At 39.8% G+C, this 22,909-nt stretch overlaps 1 protein-coding gene across 1 annotated transcript in view; it reads right to left on the reverse strand.

Moving 5' to 3' along the window:
• The window catches only part of MAP2K4 (mitogen-activated protein kinase kinase 4), a 70,763-nt gene that overhangs the window by 43,994 nt on the left and 3,860 nt on the right, over nt 1-22,909 (reverse strand). The window contains exons 2-3 of the mRNA XM_010843186.1: nt 21,899-21,931; nt 2,517-2,619 (exon numbers count right to left, since the gene is read on the reverse strand). Coding sequence (XP_010841488.1) covers nt 2,517-2,619; nt 21,899-21,931 — 136 coding nt within the window. The remainder of the gene's footprint in view (nt 1-2,516; nt 2,620-21,898; nt 21,932-22,909) is intronic.

Consider the following 22,909-nt stretch of genomic DNA (forward strand, 5'->3'; position numbering starts at 1 on the left):
CTTGCCCCTCCTGCACCACTCATTTGACACTTGATCTGTATTACCCCATGCCTTACTTCTCGAATCGCTGTCTTCTTGAAATTTTATTTAAATTGCTATTTCTCAGAAAGTAAGGCCACTGTCTTGTTTTTTTCAATCTTCCACAGAATCCTGCACCCACACAACGCCAAAAAGGGCCTGAAACTCGTGCCTGGGACGAAGCTTAACTTCATTAGCTGCTCACGTTTCATCTAATCGTGCTCTAAGCTCATTTTTAAAGTTTATATTTATATCTACAACTAAAGTTAAAAACAAACAACACTGAATGCAAGGATATTTTAGGAGAAGGAAACATTTTGGCACAGAGGTGCTATCTTCCCTCGGTGGGGAAGATCCCCTGGAGGAGGAAATGGCAACCTACTCCAGTATTCTTGCCTGGAAAACCCCAGGAACAGAGGAGCCTGGTGGGCCACCGTCCATGGACTCACCAAGAGTCACACACGACTGAGCAGCTAAACATCTTTTTCAAAGCCCCTACATACTGCAAGTTGTATTTTCTAATTGCAAACTTATCCTGAACAGTGATGAGCCCTGAGATGACACAGAAGGAGCCCCATGGAGGTGGGTGGGAGGTAGGAGATATGCCAGTCCACTAAGCAGCGAAGAACTGTCTTTGACGAGTATCAATTTTGGTAGTTGCCTATTCCCAATCCAGGTACAGACCAGTGCCAATAACAAAACTCAACGGCAGGGTCTAAATCGTGTACATACCAGAATCAAGTTCCAAAGAGTCTACCACAAAGTAAAAATGTCTATTACTGTGTCCTCTCTAACTTTTAACACCTGCTGAGAAGAGACAAGAAAGAAACCTAGCTGGTTACAGGACTACTATGAAGTAGTAGGTTTAAAAAAGAGAAAGGGCCGAGGGGAAGGAGGGACCTGATTGACTTAAATTTTGGAAGAACGTTTACTTTCATACTGTTCACTGTTTAAAAAAGAAATTGTCCATGAATTCCCCTAGGCATGAAGAAGTCGTGAGAGAAGAGAGTACAGATATGGGAATGTTTTTCTAAGTTCTAAATGCAAATCAGGTTGTCTTTCTCTTTGTCCAAGGGGGCTTTAAAAAAAAAAAAAAATGAAAGAAAGATTTGTTAAGTTCGGCGATTACTACATATCTTTTCTTTCTCAGATGTCAAACATGAGGTTCAATTAGCAACCAAGGTAACAGAAATGGACTTTGTTCAGGAATTAGCTTTGTACTAGCTTTCACTAGAAATTCTAGGAAAAGAGGAAGGAGGTTCTTTTGAGTGTTTCCTTGCTGCTGGAGCTTGGACTAATTAGGCAATACTAAGAATTTCCTTCCTCAATATGTTTCGGAGAAGGTAAAAAGGTTGAGCTCTGACAAGAAACCTCATTGGGAACAGCAGTCTAATGAAGTAGTCTAATAAAGCTGACAGACACCACGCCCAGCCAAATAAACTGCTACTCAGTTTTCATTTAAAATACCTTTCATTTCCCTTAAGGTAACAGGTGTAAGCCTAAGAGCATACACATACATATATTCCTTCCTTCTAGACACTGATGCTTTAAAAATATTTCAGCATCCCTACTGCAAGACACTCTTCTACCAATGTGACTGTGCATGCCCAATTTCAAAAGAAAACAGCAATAAACGCGCCTCTTTGGAAAGAATAAACGTATCTGTAGTCTAATAAAGTCTGAATGCAAATTGTTGAGGAATTATTACAAAGCTATAAACTAATGGATCTGACAGCTTTTTTAACTGTGTCCTCCACCACTTGCTTTATAGTTCTCAATACTAGAAATGGGTGAAATTTTTTTCTTTCTGGACATGAGTAGAAATGTAAATCTGCTGGCTCTGACCCTTCATGTTCCTGCCAGGTTTGAGGAGAAGCCACTATTATTTAACACATCACTTCACTTCGATTCAAAGGTTTCTGTAAAATATTATTGTAATAAGAATGTTTTACATTAACCAATATATTTTTAATACTTTTCAGTGAAGTGCTATTAAGATAATGTCATTTCTATTTTTCAGTTTTTAAAGAATCACTAACACCTGCACATTGACATGCACATCCTCTTTCCACTTACTACGACACGGAAATCCGACAGGCACTAGGTATGTTCAGAATGGGAGTCAGCTTTGTCACCTGTGAGTGGGGGTGATTTGTGCACGTCTCCACCCTTCTGAATACTACTCACAACTCAACTGGAAATCCAGAAGGAGGGGTATTAACAATACTCTCAGTGTTCAATGAGAGAAATTAAAACAGTATAAAAGTATCTGAATCTTCAGCTCTTTTCTTCAAGTAAAACTTTAGAAAGGAAAATTGTGTTTGCCTACTTCAGACTATAGGATCAACAGCTTTTCTAAGTCCAAATAGCAATATTTCAAATGGCCCATAAAATAGGAGAAACAACAACCCCTTGACTTGCAAAAATTGATAAAATAACAATAACTTTAAAACCTTTGCTTGAGTTGAGCCTTTTATTTGATTACCAGGAATACTCACATGTGTGGGTTTTGAACTCCTGCAGGATTGGGATTCAGAGTAAACCTTGCTGTAGATTTGAAAGGTGGATTTGCAAAATTCAACTTCAGTGCTTTGCGTTTACCTAAGAAATAACAAATAAAAAGTAAAAGTTTCAAGTACTATAAAACAGGTAGGATTCTGAGGGCATAAGAAATTCACACCAAGACGAAGGAAATTCTGCTTTAACATATAGTTAATGTAATATTTTGAGAGGTGGCCAAGAATTTCTCAGAATTAAGAAAAAGTAAATAAAAATGATCCAACGTTGTTACTAACCACAAATCACTCACTGTCTCCAAAAGAACAGAAGACAGCACTCAGTGCTTTCAGTTTATATTGTTCAGAGGTGCTAAGGCTTTTGCATGTAAAAATACCACTATAAAAATCATTCTCCTAGGCAGATATATTGAAAAATACTAAAATATCAGTACCTTTCCAGTGTTACGGTTTAATTCTTTAGTTTAATAAAAATCATTTCCCCTTAAATGCAATATGAACAACTGAGTGAAGAATATAAAGCATTTCACAACCATGATGCTAAAAACATCATGAAACAGTCAATTTCAAGTTAATAACACGGGCAAGCCAAACCATCATTTCTCTGGGGCAATTTATTTGGCTTGGGAAGAGAGAAATTATCAATGTTTTATGTTATATTTCTTTTTAAAAAGTCCTTTACAGAAAAGCCAGAAAATTCAGAAAAGATAAACAAAAATATGTAATATTATATATACACCTATAAGTATATAGGGTTTTAAAAACTTGTATATACACTTAAAAGTCCAATTATCCCAAAATAACCGTTGTCTATTGCAGACTATTTTCTACACAGATATCTTTTTCCCTCTACAATCAAAGTCAGGCCACAGTACTGATTTGCAACATGCTTTAGTCACAGATGCATTTTTTTCCTATGTCAATAAATCTTACAAAATCATTAGTGTAGGGGTTTACTATATGGAAATTTTGTAACAGAGTTGGGTTTTTCCTCATTTTTAGTACATCTTGGTTGCATGTACACATTAAGGATACATTTTACAACATTCATTTTTCACAATGTATCATACACAGATCTACCTATTCCAACAACATCTCTCCCATCCAAACCCCTTCCTGCCTCAGTGGATTCAGAAGAGGGGTCAGAGGGCTCAACCCACTCGGCCCAGGGCTTTGAGGAGACTGGAAGGCTGAGAGCACCACGCTGGCAGGACAGGACCACAGGGCAGGAGCACGGGGCTCCTATGGGGCTCCAGGAGCGGCTCCCAGGGACATGCCTTGATACAGGATAACAGTGATTCCTAAGGAGCCCACTGTCAGAAATAAGCAGAGTACAATGTGAATTTTCCACAGAAGTTGTCCTATTGGGTGCCTTTTTAAAAAAAGATAATAATAATTTTTAATTTGATCGCAAGTAGAGAAGGGATATTCAAACTATACATGCAAAAGGTATTAAATATGCAAAAACAAAACTTTAAAAAGTTAAATAAAGACTTGGAAAATTCTTGCCATATAAAATCAAAAACTAACTATATATAACTACATATAACATCCCACAAATCAAGAAAAAATACAAAAAATGGCAAGGGTATGAAAAGTTACACAACACTGAGAAAAAATTATGAAAGGTACTTAGTGACACCAAAAACAGTTAAAACTTTTGTTCACGTGAAACTGAAAAGTTTAGAGGTTTTATTTTTGTACACATATATTTATCCTTTTAATGATAATATGGTGATCAGATGATTAGGTAAAAGAATCACTAGCAAAATATAGTACTGGTAGAAGAAAAACCTTTGGGAAGAGGTTCAGCAGCAAACAAGCAGCAGCTTTAAATGAGTAAGTTCTTTCATGTCCTGCAAACTGTCTTTAAGGAAGGTTTAAAGGTGGAGGACCATTCGCAGGCCCTGCTAGATTCTGAAATTATTTGTGACTGCCTGCTCACTCCTTTCTGCCTTCAGTTTTCTCCCTTTTTGAATGAAAATCTCCCTAATGGTTATCCACTGCCTAACCTACCACTGTACATTTTTTGGAAGCAGATAATTCATCGTCTAGTTACTAGGTTCACAGATGGAGAAGAAGCTGGTGTCATGATGGATCATACTCCAGAGCCTCACCCATACCTGACTGAGATGCTTCCAATGACGAAATTTGGGACTGGTGAGCTGATTTAGCTGATGTCTAAACAAGGTCTGGACCTGAGCTGATTTGGTAATGAGCCAAGACTTCTGGGAAATGTTGAGGAGGCCGAATGTATTTTGCATGTGGGACAGATGTAATTACATAGGGACCAGAGGCAGATGGTAGTGGGCAGAAAAGGTGGCCCCCAAAATACTGGCATCTATGAATGACACCTTATATGGCAAATTAAGAACCTGTGTGATCATAAATTTGAATTAGCTCAATGCTTACAAGCTCCCCAAATCAAAGGCTGAACACCACCTGTCGTGTGTATGTTTGAAACTGACTGGTACATCACCCATATTCTCTGCAGGGTGAAAAAGTGATAAAAGATTAAATGCTAAGGACAATAACAGAACACAGAATCACTGTGAAAACTGTCCAAAGACAGACACTCAAACTGGCCCTCTCTGCAAAAGCCCAACTTGACAGGACAGTAGCTAACCTTTGTAGGCAAATAAAACATGTGACTATAATTAAAACTTACTCAAACTGCTCTTTTGAAAATAAATATTTTTATATAATACACACACAACCATACACACACACAGATTCCTTTTCACACTGCATTCACATTAAACAAAAATAAATTAGGGTCCTTAAAGGACATTTACTATATAAATGAACATGCACACAAGGAACAGAATGTGACTTAACTTACATAAATGAGATTTAAACACACTCGACTTCAGAAACAACTGCAGCTACCTTAAAAACAGTCCAAGTATATATTTTGATCTTTCACCAACAAAATACACTAAAGAGTTCTATAAAAGTTCGAAGTATCTATAACCAGCAATGACTCAGAGTCTGAGATTGAGTTACATGACCCATTCTCAGCAGTGCACCCCACATTTAAGAGGACAATGAACACCCCAGAAAGGCCATCAAAGGTGAGGTGGACGGTAAGGTAGAAAGAGGCAGCTTCTATAATACTTTAAGGGCTATTTCTGAATGTAGGCATGAGCCTTTTTGTTTGCTTGTTTAAGCATCTCTTCCTCTATATTCATTCTCTAAGAACCTTTCTTAGTTCTGATCTTTTTTGTCTTTACCTCTCTTTCTCAAGGGCCCCAAAAAACTAAACCCTAAAGGCAACCTGTCACCATGTATTCAGATATTTTGACAAAACTACAAACAAACAGGATATTGGATCAATATGGATTTTTTTTTTTCTATTGCCTGCAACGGGCAGAAAAGAGTATAAGGATACTATAGATGGCTAGTGGAGATTTTTAGAAGCTAACAGGGATTAAAATAGCTTTACAAGTAATTTAAAGTCACTATCAAGAAAGACTACAAATTTGTGATTATAATCCTCCCTTTGGTAAGACTGTCACCAAATAATAAATTCCTAACCAATCAACAGAAATAAACAGACCCTCCCCCTTTATCTGCAGTAGGATAGAAACAAGGCAGGTCAAACGCCTTATTTATATGGAAGGAGTTTCCCATAGAGGAGACTGTCTTTGTATACCTGAAACCCAAGTTCAGTGCCTGATATAGAAAATAGGTTCACATGTTTACTGATCTGGGAATAAATCTGACAGGGACAGACCCAGACAACAAAAAGCGTGGGTTAAATCAGCTGGAATCAGTTTCTACTGTTTGCACCCAGAAACCCTGACTGATAAGGAAAACAGTATGTGTCTTCATCCAGTCATATTCCCAGAGCGCTGCTGTGTCCTTTAGGGCAAGGCTGTCTGACTTTTTTCATGCCACAATTTATATGACAATGAGGACATCTGTTTAATGCAGGGAGAAAATGAGAACCACAGCTGGCCCCGAAGCTGGCCGAGGTGGTTCAGCAGCCTCAAGCTCTACTCAGCCACTCCAAGGACAGAGGGGTCAACCTTTCTGCGTCACCCTTGAAATTCTGGTTTCAAAGTTCTGCCTTAAGAGGATGCCAGTGACATTTATACAACCTTTCCGGTATCATCACTCTACAATTTCTTCCTCACAGTTCTCATGGGAGGAGCATTCCCAAGCATGGGATCTTCAAGAATAATCAGAACAGTGATTCTGAAGCAAGAGGACCTGTCCAAGCATATCCATACTCACTACGGCCCAGGAGTATCTTTTGCTCTAATTCCGACCACAGAACAACTCTGAATATTGAGGCTGAAAGGAAGACATCTTTCAGCTTTCAGATCTGTGGTTTCTGCCGTAGACTGTTACAGAAATAGCCACCAATGAACCACAGCTCCGTGTCCATGCCTCTCTGCAACGTGACTCGGCTGCTCCTGCCATCGCAGGTGGAATCTGTGTCCCCCTCCTGACTCCAGGCAGGCCTGGGATGTGCCCTTGCTGGTTCCACTCTCACCCTCCTGCAGAGTTCCTGAGTCTAAATGGAAAGCAGGTCAGTCAAGCTTCCTGGACGATGAAGGAGCACATGGAGCGGGAGGCCTGAAGGCCCGGCCAGTCCAGCTAAGCTGAAGCAGCCCCAGCAGACCAACGAGCTGAACACAGACATGTGAATAACAAACATAATCATGAAGAATTAAACAGTTGCTGTTTTAAGCCACTATTCACATGCCAGAGGAGCTGGCAGAAATGATGGAAAGGTGATCAGATCAGTCTCTCTGGAGGAAGCACCCTGCCACCACAGGGGACTCCCCAGAACCATGGCCAAGAGTAGGTGGGAACCTTAACTACAACAGAGCACTCCTATCATACCTCCAGGAATACTAGCGACTGATCTACAAGTGTTCAGAGCACCCCACCAAGGGTGGGGGAAAAGAACTGCCTTAAATTCTCATTTCTCCCTTGGCTCTGAGTAACGTCATTTGCAAAACAGAATATCCAGAGTAATTTTTCAAGTTATCTGTAATCACCGGAAAAGAGGAAGACAATTGCAACTATGCAACCTCAAACAACTTCAGAAATGAGGAAATAAAGTGGCAGAGTTTACTTTCATGCCCTTTTCTGCCTCCATGACTACCGTGACAAGTGCTCTCTCTTATATCATGAACTCAAAAGAGTAAGAGAGGAAGGACATTGACTTGGAATCAGGAGAAATGGGCAACTTTGTCCATTCTAGGCTCACAGTCCCAGGCATTCCAATCATTAAACGAGCCACTATCAGCTAACATTACATTGCTTCCTCCTCTTCCAGAATTTGGTACATAAGGGTAAGCAACATCCAAAAATTAATAAGATCTCACTTAGAACTCTGAGCTCTCATCAATAAAACAAAACACTGTCACTCACCCATTTACGTAAGTATTCTGGAAACTGGACTGTGCTGAGTTTAAGAAACCAACAGCCCCTTCATCACATTTTAACACTTGTGTGTGTAAGATGGATTTGAGGGAAGTCCAATGAAAGAAGTTATGTAGCCAGAGGTGCAGAAATGTCACACTTATATGCAAGCCAGTCTGCCAGGCGAGGGGACAAAAGGACAAAGCACTGACCCACCCACAAAGACGACTGCCTTTGGTATCCTGCCAAAATTAAAAGGGACTGTGGTGGGAGGGATAGGGAAGAAAAGTACTTTTGCTAGATATTAAGTGAGCATCAATGAAATACTGATGAAGATAAAAAGAGGGATATTTCTGTGGTCTAGTAATCCACACATCTGTAAAACCAAGATTACAAACTGTCCCTTACGTGTCGGAACTGCTGTGATAAGGACTAACACAGACGGGATGTCAATAACCAGCAAACAAATGCAACTCCTCCAACTAAACTGGCCAAATCCCGATTAGTCCAAACTCCTCAAAAATACCCAGGAAGCCAGCCAGTTCAGGAAGACCCTCCCAGGATCACCAGTACAGCATAAATGTCCAGGCTCTACTAAAATTTGCAGGACCTGAGAAGCCTGTCCACACCACCATGCAGACAGAATCTTGGCTTTGGACCTCCACATACCCAAGTTCTGCTGTGAGGACCCCAGGGTCACTGAGAGGCAAAGAGGGAAGCCCTCTGTCTGAACTGCAGAGCCTCAGTTGAAGCCACTACCTTCTGCAATGACACACCAGGAGAGGGTATAAGGGCCTTACCAATCAATGACAGCAAATATCCCCATTAGAAAATACACAAATGGCATGAATGGGTAATTAACAAAAGAAAGAATACAAATAGAATAGAAATAAGCCATTAACATGAAAAAAAATTTCAAATTCTTCTAGTCATCCAAAAATAAAATTCAATTTTTTTAATTTAAAAAATAAAATTCAATTTTTGCCTTAAATACCACACATAAATAGAGAGCCCTAATATCAAAGTTCATGAAGGTATGATAGGCAGCGGTCCCCAAGGGACTTTACCACAGCTGCACCTTCACAGCTGTGTGTAGTCAGGTGGTGTCCATTACCCACCTCAGCTCCAGCAGTGCAGAAACTACTTCTCATGTGCCTCAGTGGCCCAAGAATTACACCAGACACATAAATCCTCAACACTTCTTCAGTCAGCAGACGAATACGGACAAACAAAAGAACAAACGATGCGCTGCTGTGAATGAATGTTAACTGGCCCAGTTTCTAGAGGGTGATACCTACAGAACACCTCAAAGTGTCCTGATGGCTAAGCCAATAACTCCATCCCTAAGTGTCCGTCCTTTAGGAAGTTAAAGACTAAACAAAGAAAGTTATCCAAAGCAGAGATATTTGTGTTAGATGAGTTATAAAAAATATGGCACACCCACATTGGGAATACCACACTACCACCAAGAAAACACACCACAAAAGACTACTAACATTAGAACTAACGTTAATAGTTTAAGGGCTTTTTTTTCCCCTTTTAATCAGGCAGTGTGTAATGTGTCTAATAAACTATCATTTTACTAAAGCACATGTGTATATAATTTATATACACACTCTCCAGAACATCACTGTTAATTAATTCATAGTGCTAAAATCATCAGTGATTTTTAAATTTTTTTCTGCTTTTCTGTTTCAGTTTTTCTACACTAAGGGTTTTTTTTTTCTTTTCTTTTCTATTTTAATTATAACTTCCTTGCTCCTGACACCAGAACTTTCTAAAAGCGACCGATCTATTCTCTAAAACTAACCTTGCTGAGGCCGAGAGAACACGTTAAAAAAAAAAAAAAGGCCTTAAAAATATAAGTATGCAGACTTCCCTGGTGGTCCAATGATTGGGAATCAGCTAAATTAACAATATTTTAATCTCCAAGAAAACAGGAATCGCTATCCAAGGCAATTCCCTCCCTCCACAATGCCCTGCTCCAATGGCAGTGCAAGCACAGCCACCATGGGACCCTAACAGTGGGAATTCCAGCTGCGAAGGTTCCAAATGGATGCAGAGTGGTGGCAGCCATGGCCGTCAGCATACCTCTGTCCCAGCGCGGAGGGAGAGGCAGACAGATGCGCTGAGAATTCTGAGTCCCTCACATGTCTCCAGCTTACTGAGCATCTCCGTTATACCTTCGTCCTTCACGGTCCCCGTACAAAAGGCCTAGCCCACGACACACCTACCCTACTTCCCTCCACACAGAAGCTCGGTGGCCACACACGCTGAGAACCCTGGTCAGGGAGGGGAACATTCACGGCACACCAGTCAGTAATGGCTCCCAGCACCTTGTCCAGGCAGCAGAACACTTGAAATCCACGTAACCCCCCAAACTCAGCCAAATCCACAGGGCATTTTGCTCTCAAGCCTCAAACGTGTGAACACACCAACAGGGGCCCCATGGAGACAAGTGAGACATAAACGCCGTGTTGATCAACTCCAACAAAACTTTCTACGCTGATGGTTAGACAGCTCCCTTCTCCTGAGATGGGCAGGCCTCCCCATTAGACCCCTCAGGTTTCCCAAAGTCTGAAGTTACTGTCTCAGCATGCGCCAATCTGATAGGATTTCTGGAAAACCATCCACAGTGGCCCTCCTTCTAGTGGGACAAGTCACATAATATGCAAACTTAGGAAAACTGTGCCAAAAAGAGTCACAGGGCTTGTTTCAGTTTCCAATACCTTGAGGCCACGCAGAAGCTTCCACCAGCCTTACCGTGGAGGCAGAGGTGCAGGTGTTCTCACAACGGTATGCTTGAGCTCTAACAGGTAACAAAGTGCCCTCTGGTCTTATATCACATTTATTTTTCTTGTGTGGCAAACCCACAACATCCTACCATCACCATTTTAACTTCCCACCACCTATAAATGAAACAAGCACATTCACCGTATTTTCTAATAATACAGTCAGTATTTTTCCAATCAGTGCTTCACACCTTTTTTTATATGCACCACAGTGCTAAGAAAAGAACATGTGCATGACACAATGAAGGCAAAGCAAGTGCCACTGACCTAGAGCTCCAGTGAGTGGTTCCAGGACACAAGGCTAAGGAGGTGACCATTTCAGCCAACAGCAGGAACTCGACTGGGCAGCTCCTAAAAAAACCAGATCTGACTTCTCCTTACAGAGTTTACTTAGAATAATACCATTATCAGTTCAGTTCAGTCGCTCAGTTGTGTCTGCCTCTTTGCAAGGCTTCCCTGTCCATCACCAACTCCCAGAGCTTGTTCAAACTCATGTCTATCAAGTTGGTGATACCATCCAATCATCTCATGCTGTCATCCCCTTCTCCTCCTGTCTTCAATCTTTTCCAGCATCATTTTGATGACTCATTTCTTTGCATCAGGTGGCCAAAGTATTGGAGCTTCAGTATCAGTCCTTCCGATGAATATTCGGGACTGATTTCCTTTAGGATTGACTGGTTTGATATCCTTGCAGTTCAAGGGACTCTCATGCAACAAAGCCAGATTTTTGTCATTTTGTTAATTTCTTCATCTAATTTCTCTCCTCATCAGCCTAAAATACCAATAAGGATTCCCACACAGTCATAAATAATTAACTTTTCTCAACTAATCCTCTAAATTAGCAAGTAGATTAGGATAAAGGAAGCTGTTTCTTTTACAGACAATTTAGCATCACACTGGAGGTACCACTCAGTCCTCAGACAGGACATCTTGATCCTTTTCACAACAGAAAATCAACTATCCAATGGCCAAAGAGACAGTGGGTAGGTACCCACTCTTCCTTCCAGGTTAACTCCAGATTAGCCTGTCTAGAAACTGTACTGATTCAAAGCTATGTGTCTGCTGTATGCATGAGGTTTTGCTACAGACACTATCTGTGATGTATCAATAACTAAAAAAAAAAAAAAAAAAATGCACGTGATATTTGTCTGAGGCTCCTAGGACAGAGCTCCTACAACCCTTGGAATTTCCTAAGTAATAAACATCTTTTATTATTCATGACAAGCCTTCTTCCACTATATCAGGGTTTATGCTAATTAGGTGGAGGGTGGGGAGGGCGTACAGAACTTCAGGATGGGGGGCGCTGGTGGCCAGAAAAACCAGTCAAGTGATCAGAGGGTGATAACTTTCAGCCCCACCCACCAACCACCAAAGAAGGGAGAGGGTGTGGAGACTGAGTTCAATTCCCAAAGGTCAACGATTTAATCAGTCATACCTTTGCAATGAAAGTTTCATAAAAACTCCCTAAAATTAGCTCTGAGCTTCCTGGTTGGCAAACAGACAGAAGAGATAGAAGGATGATGCACCCAGAGAAGGCAGGGAAGCTATGCCCTTCTCTCTCTCCATCCCTTGCCCTAGCCTCTGCTATTTGGCTCTTCCTGACTTACACACGTTTATAATAAATTGGTGAACATAAGTGAAGTGTTCTTCTGAGTTCTGTGAGCTGTTCTAGCAAACAAGTGAACCCTGGCGGGGGAGGGGGGGGGCGGGGAGGTGCTAAGGGAACCCTGTGACATGCAGTCAGCCAGGGAGAAATGTGTGCAGCCTGGGCACCCCATTTGCAGCTGAATCTGAAGTCAGGGCCACTTTATGGGGCTGAACCCTTTCACCTGTGAGATGTGATGCTAAACCCAGGCAGACAGTGTCAGAACTGAGTTGCACAGTTGATGCTGGAAGACTGTGTAGGGTCAGAAAATACCTCAGTGTCAAAATGCGAAACAGTGAAAAGTGAGGAATATTAAGATTTACTAAAGGCAAAAGAAGTTAACGTCAAGAAGTAAATCTTTCCTTATTTTCACCAGTATTTATAAATTGATATTTTTATGCTACCCAAACCTGTGAGCAAGCCTTCAGCTTGTGCCACCTAAAGCAGAAGGGACGCTATATTTCAAGGATAGTTTCTCCAATTCTAAAATATCATCCATAGTTAGAGGAGAGGCCAAAAGGCCTACAACATATAATGTTAAACTAGTCCTCAAGAGCATACCTCATTTATTATATAACAACCCCTTGCTTCTTCGGGGACATGGTCAACATCTGAACAAAAGCATTTTCACGCTCAGAACCTACATACTCATATGGATGACTTCTGACCACTGGAAATTAGATTTAGCACTCCGGTGACTTTTTATAATAGCACCTGCATATCACAGGGACTCAAATATTTCTTGAATAAATGAATAATCCAAGCTCAAATTTTGATTTAACACCCTTAGGACAAATAGCTTCACTCAGACGTCTCGATTGGGGGCTCTGTCCGTACTTCCTGATAGATCTAATTTGTTGCTTCTTTGGTTCACATTAATCAAACGAAGCATAGCTAGAAGTTAGGTAGGTTCTCTAAAAAAAATTAGCCAGCAAACTTTAACTAAAGAAGTGCACCTAACTGACAGAACTTCATGACACAAGCATTAGTCACCATCCTCCGGCTTAAAAAAAAAACAACTGGCATTTTTAACTGCCTTCAGTTGCAAGATTTGTGATCATCTTTTATACACTCAACCAACTTTTTCTATTTCAGCGCTGCATTACCCTAGACATCTGATGGAGGTTTCTCGGGTTTGTTATTCACCACTGTGCAAGGTCAAAGCCGTATCAGACCACCACCACAGGGAGACATTCATCCTGTAGTTACAAGATGGGTGACTGAACAGGGATAGTGACAGGTAAAAGCCACTTAAGAAACTGTCATTTTAATGAAAGGTGAATAATGACACGTGTTGAACAAGCATAAACCAGTCACTGAGAAGGTGACTGCCAACTGGAACACAGGGTGTTGATGTCTTTTGCGGTTTTTTTTTTTTTAATATCTTGGATGAGAACTCCTATTTCCTTCTATTCTCACCAAACTGACTTTGGATGACTAATCCTGGTTCCCAAGTCCTGGGAAGGGAATGCCTGGAGGAGCTGAGCACTCTTAAGTGCTGAATATCAATTAATGAGCAAAGCTGGCATCGGTTTGGGACTGATCTTAATTTGGCAGAACTGGTCTCACATGCCCACTGGTTCCTCAACTTCACCAAAAAAAAAAAAGACAAGAATTATTATTTGACATGGCTTTTTATTACCTATAGAGATTGAGAGATCTTTAAAAAAAAGTTGAAAAGAACTCCGGTTAGGAAACAGATTAACTCATGTTCCAGGGTAAGAAGAAGAGACAGATGTCCAGGTCTAATTCTCTTGGAGTATAGACAAGTGCAATTAGGGCTTGTGTACGTGCGTGTGCGTATATACACATGTACCTCACAGCCAGCAGCACTGGTGCAGTTAAGTCATACATGATCACTGCAGTAACATGCATTCGACAATATGCCCCAAACACAAACTGTTTGTTGGTTGAAGACAGCAACTATTTGCAGAAAACCACAAATGTTTAGAAATGCAAGTTAACCAGTCCCAAATGAAAGAATTAGTCTAGATGAAAACCACTGACGGCGGCCAGAAGCATCAGCTGAAAGGCTGATGGGGAAGTTTATTCCACACGATCACAATGCCAGCACCGAAACCCGCCGATCAGTCCTAAGGAGAGCTGCAACCAGAAATCACTTGCCTCCTGGTGTGATGCAACAAAAAGCACACAGCACCACCTATCAAGTGTTCCTGTCCCAAACCTGAAGCTCTACAGGATCAAAGCTTCTGTAGCTAACTATCAAGTAACAGGAAATGCAGGCAAGGAGGAACATGTGAGACACTAATTACTAAAGGGATGTAATCAGTCAAATCCAAAGTGTACAAAATGCTACAAAACACACGACCCAAGTTTTTCAATGAATAAGTGGTGAGAAAAAAGAAGAGAAGATGGAGCTGCTTGAAGGAAATTTAAGAGACATATCAACCAAATGCAGTGTGGACCTTGTTGAGAGCTCAATTTGGAACAAATCAACTGTGAATAAGGCACCTGTAGGACATTTGAGGAAATCTGAACACTGAGCGGCTGTCTGATAATACTGTTTTGTTTACTTAACAGTGTGATAAGCCATTGTCTAACCCTTATCACTTAGAAGATGTGTGACTGACACATCTGTGGATGAACTAACGATAATTAGAACTTGCTTGACAGTGTTTTAGCAGAAGGAAGTACAACAAATACGGTAAAGTTGGCCATAAGTTTGTAATCAGTGATGCTATGTAATAGGTGCATGGGGTTTATCATACTATTCTAAGTTGGAAAACATCTATCATCAAAAGTTTTTTAACAATTAATGTTCTTTCTCCCACCTCTCATTACAAGAATGTAGGAGGAGCATAAATCTTTTGCTAAAAGCATCAACTGGTTTTCGAGAGCCTGTGCACAAGTCTGTCTTCAAGCAGCACATGGCTGCACCACCACTGTGGTGGAAGAGGTCCAGTCTCCTGACCTACTCATCTCTGTCAGCTGTTCTGCAAACAAGTCGCCTCACAATCCCACCCAAAGCACTCCGTTCTCTGCATCTGTCTAGGTCAGAATTTAGAGTTTTCATTAACCATTTCTTCCCTAGTGGTAGATCCCTTCTGTCCCTTCATTCAGAGCCGCAAGAAGGAATCTCTCCACTTAATGTTTAGTCAGACTTTATAGATAACATTTTGAAACTCTCTGGGGACAAAAAGAAAAATCAAAAGTTATATAAGTCCAGATCTCACGACCATTTTCAACTGAAGACCCCTCAAAACCCATCTGGTTTAAAGCATCATTCCTATGAGTGCACACTGCTTCTTTCAAGAATCAATAAAATGCTATGGTTTACAGCACGTAACCTGTGACCAGGCCAGCGTCACACATCGGCCACTCTGTAGCTGCATGACTGGAAAATGCCCTTCACTTTTTTGGGCTTCAGTCTCATCTATGTGCCTACTTCAAAAGGTTATTGGAAGAAACAGCGTTAATAACGTAAATAATTTTAAAGTGATAGAGAAGATTAGGTAAGAAATAAAAAGCTTAGAACAGGGTTTGGCAAGCACTAAGTGAGTTACCTATTGTTGTTATTTACTTCTACCACGTGGTCTGCCTCTACATGTGCAATTTCTTAAAGAACATAAGCTTCTTCAGAGTAGGCTCAAGATTTAATCCATCTTTAAAGACAGCGGTGGCTCTCACCACTACTGGCATATACATATTTATTAAATGTTACACCGTGCCTCTGTTTACTTAACCTTTTTAAGAGGTTCTCTAAAGAGGAGTAAATATGTATACACTTCATTTTCATTTCTGAGTAATATTCACTGAATTCTACCTAATGAAAGATGAACACCAACATGGCCCCTGCAAATTTCCTCTGGAATATCTTTTCATCTAGACACTTGGGTCTGGATTTTCAAAGCACTCAAAGTTATGCAGTAAGAATTCAAGTATTTACTGCACCTGGTTTAAAAACCATCACCCTTAATTTATACACTAAATTGAAAGTCACTTTGATTAATTGGCGAATTAGTTGGGAATACTTTCTGGAAACTTCTCACCAAAGTCTTGTCGAATATCCTCTCATTGCTCAGAGTAAAGCTGGACTGGAAGATGAAGGGAGACTTCCTGCAGTGTGACTTCCTGCAGTGTGGGAGAACCACCCATTTTTTTCTCATTCAAAAACACACAGTAAGCTTCTCCAAATGATTTTTAAGGTGTAATAGGTATTTGAAACCTTTCTTCTTCTAGCAACAAAACCATTTTCAGGAAGAATTAATATTCCCATCACTCCCAAGACCAGAGATAATTAGGTAACATTCCCCTTGGAATGGTAATTGGTTTACAGGGAACATGAGAAGTTGACTCTGCCAAGACTACAATTCATGGGCTTCAATTAGTATAAAAATAGTTTCTAAGCAGAAGGGCTTTCTCTTGACAGTTTATCAGGGTCCACAAAGATAGTGATGAATAGAATAGATGTTTAGTCCTAAGGACTTGTGGCAAATCCTACAAAAGTCTCAGTTTTCAACTAACGTCAGCATATATGTAAATTTAAATAACCCATCGTAACCTCCAATCATAGCAAATGTGGTCATTCTGTTTCTTAGAATGGTTGAGTTTAATAAATTTCAAGCAATAAAATTTTAGTTGTGAGTATAGACTTCTGCTACATAAAGTGGGATATTAGAAGTTTAGTCACCAAGTGTTCTAAGCCCTTAGTTCTAAATGCGGGAGGGCTTGCCCCTCCCGTACTGCTTGCTCACCTGTTTTCTACACTCCACCTCCGGCAGAGTCAAGCAGCCTCCTGAGGGAAACATCATCTTTCACAGAACTTACCAAGTCAGTAAACTTACAAACGACTTCCTCAAACTTCTAGGAAGACTCGCAAAACATCCTTTCTCCTCTTCATTGGCTCATTCTTATTATTACCAATTTTAAAACAATCCAGGGTACTTATTCAAAAGAATAGTTTCACAATGAAAGGAAAATCTGTCATTAGGATATCGCCATTTCCCCCCAAATACTTAGCTGTGCAGTGTTAATCAAAGCAATCAATAGTAATGTAGTTTCTACTACTGACTTCAAGGATAACAATCAGCTCTGGAACATGAAGTTTTCTAAATAAACACCTTGTTGCTATGCAAACATTTTCAGGGAAAACAATTTTTTAAAGCCACTGAATCTTTTCAGAGCTACGGAAAGTACAAAAGGCAAAGGTACAGACGCTCAGCGCTCCCGGGAGTTGTCTTCAGCCGCCAAGAATTCTCCAGACGTGGCTGAGAACACACTGCAGCGCGTGGTGGGGAAAGAGCTAGAGCGCTCCTGTGTGAGATTATCTGCCAGATTCCCAACTGCTCTCGCTTTGATTGGCACAGGATTCCATTAGGTGTTTTATGAGGAAAATCCCTATGCCCTGGGGTCTTAAAATTCTCATAGAAATAAAAAATCAAGATGCAGACTCATGGAGGTAAATTTAACACTCACAAAACCATATCTCAAAAGCTTTGTTTCGAGCAAATCTCCTGCTCCCTCCCATCCAAAGAAAAACTGGTTTTATAAAGCAAGGCAAATTATATTTTAAAGAAGTATGTTTACAAGTTAGCTCATTACAGTCACTGAGATATCAAACTTGCTCATAAATCACATAAACATATCTACAAGTACAAAATCATTATCTCCAAACGATAAATGATGAACTAATCAACCTTCTAAATGTAGGAGCTCTACATCGGAAAAAAGTATTTTCCCCTGATGTAGTCTTACATTCAGACTTTAGAAAAATTCAATAATCCAACAGTGTTAAAAAGAAATATTAACACTGTTGTCTCAAATAATAACTTTATTTATCTTAAGATAAATAAGATAATATATATTCTTATATATATTTAAAAAACCAAATGAAGGCAGAAACTATAATTGATCAAAGATCATGAGGTATAATGTGGATTTTTATTGAATTTCTATAAAAATCTGGTTCCAAAATTAAATATGCAATCTCACACGTGTGTATGTGTGTGTATTATAAACCTACACACACATCACCAATAAAACTTCACTAACTTTTAACAGGCAATTGTAATAAACTACTGGAATAGTGATATAGCAATATAAAAAAAACAAAAACTATGTGTAAGTCAAACAATGGGGAAAAATTAATCCTTCAGAGCTTCCATTAGTCATCAGAACCATCTTACAATAAGTCTTTCTGATCTGTGATGGAGAATTGAATATTGAAGCAGCATTCACACTTAGTGGACTTTTAACAAAATGTACTTGTGTTCTCTGTACTCCATTCCCTCTTCCAACTACTGTCTGCTATATAATTATTTTTAATGAATTAAATTATAGTTTTTCTGATCATTTGAAACACCTTCAGAATCAAACTGGAGATTCTGGCACTAGAGTATACCCTAATAAGTAAGAAAGTGCTGCTTTGGTGATTTCAAGCCCTTCATTTGCAAAGAAATGAGTGGCTACTTTTAACATACAGTTAATGGCTATGTTCCAGAGCAAACTGAAAGACTGATTCTCTGCAAACATTACCAAACTGCACTTATAAATTTTAAGTTACGCAGATCACAGGACCAGTCTTGGGTAAAAGCGTTAACAGATGTCAACAACTGAAAACTTACCCTAAAACACAGGTACCAACTGTACAAAAACAAGAGCCGTCAACTTAGAGCTGGCCTCCGCGCCACCATCCCAGCTCCCACCCTCCCTTTCCTCGAGACATCCTCTGAGGTCTAAGCCCGCACAGACGGCTCTGCCTGACGCCACGGCAGGACTGGCCACTGTAGGACCTCTGAGCCGTGGTCTCCAACAGCAGCCCTCATGCTGGTTCTCTCTCCTGACAGAACAGTGGGAGCAAAGGTGCCCGGGACACAGCAGCTTCACTGCACTAAGAAGAGCCTGCCAGGGGCAGGGACCTGTTCTATTCACTTCTGCCCCAATAATCTCCATCACTGGATGGAACCTCAGTGTCCAACATGTGCTCTGTGAATGAATACACAAAACTGTGCATGCGTGCATGCTAATGTCATTTCAGTCATGTCTGACTCTTTGTGACCCCATGGACTATAGCCCACCAGGCTCCTCTGTCCATGGGATTTCTCAGGCAGAATACTGGAGTGGGTTGCCACTTCCTTCTCCAGTGGATTTTCCCGATCCAGGGATCGAACCGGGGCTCCTATGGTTCCTGCACTGCAAGGTGGATTCTTTACCACCAAGCCTCTGGGGAATTTCAAAAGCCAGAAAACTCAAAGGAGACCTCCCAAACAAAGATGGAGAAATAAAAAGGGAGAGCCCAGTCAGTGTGAAGAAGTGGTGAAAGCAACCAAAGGTGGGCATGTACACACTTCCCAGTTGGGTTCTGTTGCTACAGTAAAGCATGCAACACCTCAAACCTGGTATTTCCACAGCAAACGGAAAGAGACAGCACCGCACCATTTAGACAGTCTGAAGGCATCTTACCCAAAGAGATTTACAGTCGCTGTATACATGATTTAAACTTAAAACAATCAGTATTTCTCGTATTGTGGACTATTCTCTACAGTCCACCAAAGGACTAAGAGAAAAAAACAACCGTGTAAATGCAATTCTAAATGTTTTAAATGGCAACATTTTTCTTAAGTTAGATTTTATGTCCATACATAAACATTTTTAAATTACATTAAATATCAGAACAATGTTTTATGTTAAAATATAAAAACTGTCGCAATAAATGTGTCATATACATTTAAAACTTAGCATAAATTAGAAGCTGTAACTTCATTACATGGAGGTATGTATCATATGTGTAGGTTCCCTATAAGCAGGAAATCATGTACCATTTTTAGCTTAAACTAAAACAAGGATGACAAGTAAGACAAGGATGACAATATGGACCAATTAAAAAATATTTATCCTAGGGTCTAGCATATTCTATTACTCATTATAGATTTACATCACGGGAAAACCACTCAAGAAATAAATTTTTGTTAACTACTTTTCCAAGGAAGTCATAATGTTCAACCAATGGAAATTAAGTATGTTGCTTCCATTGACTTCCCTGATAGCTCAGTTGGTAAAGAATCCCCCTGCAATGCAGGAGAACCCAGTTCAATTCCTGGGTTGGGAAGATCCACTGGGAAAGGTTAGGCTATCCACTCCAGCTAGTAAAGAATATGCCCACAATGTGGGAGACCTGGGTTCAATTCCTGGGTTGGGAAGATCCCCTGGAGAAGGGAAAGGCTACCCACTCCAGTATTCTGGCCTGGAGAATTCCATGGACTGTATGGTCCACAGGGTCACAAAGATTTGGACATGGCTGAGTGACTTTCACTCACTCACTTCCATCAGAAAGTTTTAAAACAGCAGAAATGTTTTCTCCAGGTTAAACTATTTCCTTTGAACTAGCTTAAAAATGATACATATCAGAGGATCTAAAATGTCCAGCATTGTGACTATAGCTAGCAACACAGTATTATATACTTGAAAGCTGCTAAGAGAGTAAATGTTAAAGGTCCTCACTCTTAGTTAAGTGAGGTGATGGAGGTGTGAACTAACCCTACTGTGGTAATCATTTCATAACATGTAAGAGTATCAGACCACCATGCATGTACCTTAAATTCACACAGTGACATGTATCAATTATGTCTCATAAAGCTGGAGGAAAGAGAATAGTGTATATAAAAAAGTGGTCATGGAGTTCCCTGGTTGCCCAGTTGCCCATACTTTCACTGCCAGGTCCTGGGTTCAATCCAGGAACTTCAATTAGGGAACTGATATCCTGGCAAATGGCATAGCCAAAAAGTGAAAAAAAAAGCACGATTGTTATTCTTCTCCACTCTATGAAACAATAAGCAGAAGATGAACATATTGTTTTTTGGGATATATTTGTGGTAACTAAAGAACAGTCTTCTTGAATTGGGACTTTTTTATATTGCATTTTATACAAATGACATTTAAGTTTAAAGTTTATTTGTTTTAGCTTTAGAAATTTTGCTTTCCTATAGAAAACCTATTCTGTAGTCTATGAAGACTGGCGCTCTAATATACAACCCCGGTCTATTTTGAGGGGAGTGGAAAGGAGAAAGAAAAAAAGCTTTGTTTTTAAAGAAAAAAATTTAAAATTCATTAAATGCATGCTTTAAAATAAGTCAACTGTAAAGCATGAAGTCTCAGAGTACAGTTATACTATATACTTTTTTGCACTCCAATCGTAAAAGTGAACTTTCTTCAACTTGTGATTTAAATTGGCTAAGTCCAAATATCTATATACATCTTTCTATACAACTATATACTATGAATGTGTATCTTTCTAAATCTAGTATATCTGTCTATGTCTATATCTATATATCTCTTCCTATACTTACATACATTTGAACACCTACATATGTTTCTCCTAGGTCAATCCAAGTGAAAGCAAGAACAATTTACAATCAAGAATATAACACAGATTTTTTTTTTTTTTAATTTGGGAAACTAATGAAAAATGGAAGCTCTTTCAAAGTAAAACTGCTATGGCTGGTTAGTTGAAACAATAGTGGACACATTCCCAATACCAAGATGGGTATGAAAAAAGTAAGTAGCATAATATCATAAAACTTGTAGCTTACTTTGTGCCTTTTCACAGAAGTTTATCTGAAAGCCTAAAGTAAAAGAGATAAGTTCCAGTTCATTTACTGTAAATCAAACAAACCAAAATTAGAACATGACATTGCATTTTTATATTACAATCAAGAACAGTTCAAAGCACATAACCTCCACCATCACAGAGATAACTGTAACACATGGGCTTTCTTTAAAAACTCAGCTCTTTCTGATGTAGATGTACTTTTATAATTATATGGAACTGAAATCAAGTTCAAATTATAAGAGTTACATTGTCTTTACCCTTACTTTTCGCATCTATTCAATAAAAAGAATAGCTATTAGCCCTTAGAAGTTAATAGTAACTTTTAAGACAGTTTTGTCGATTTTTTCAATCTACAAGTTCAGAACATATCACATTTTATTAACTCAAATTACAAACTCGAAACTATTTGATTACTACCCCTGATTCAAAAGCTTTGGTAGTCGATAAACTGTAAAAGCTAAACATGCATAGAACATTGTGCCAATGAGCTAACATCAAATGATAAGACAGTGAACTACTAAAGAGGTGCTGAAATTCTCTAAAGTAGGCCTGAAAAAAGACCATGTCCCTAGAAATGATAAGTGGCACTATAGGAGCTATACGAAGAAAACCTGTAAATTCTCCTTAGACACATGAACATATTTCCAAATTCAATTAGGTCTGGTTATACCTTCCACATACATTTGAAAGTGAAAGTGAAAGTGAGTTAGCTCAGTCGTGTCGGACTCTTTGCGACCCCATGGATTGTAGCCTACTAGGCTCTTCCCTCCATGGGATTCTCCAGGCAAGAATACTGGAGTGGGTTGCCATTTCCTTCTCCAGGGGATCTTCCCAGCTCAGGGATCGAACCCGCATCTCCCCCATTGCAGGCAGACGCTTTAACCTCTGAGCCACCAGGGACTCCCCCCACATACATTTATATAGATAGATGTAATTCTGTAAAATGCACCCCGTCAAATGAGCTGTTCAAAACAAAAGCCTTCCAAAATAC

The sequence above is a fragment of the Bison bison genome, unplaced genomic scaffold, assembly GCF_000754665.1.
Source record: "Bison bison bison isolate TAMUID 2011002044 unplaced genomic scaffold, Bison_UMD1.0 scf7180017864180, whole genome shotgun sequence".
Lineage (NCBI taxonomy): Eukaryota > Metazoa > Chordata > Mammalia > Artiodactyla > Bovidae > Bison > Bison bison.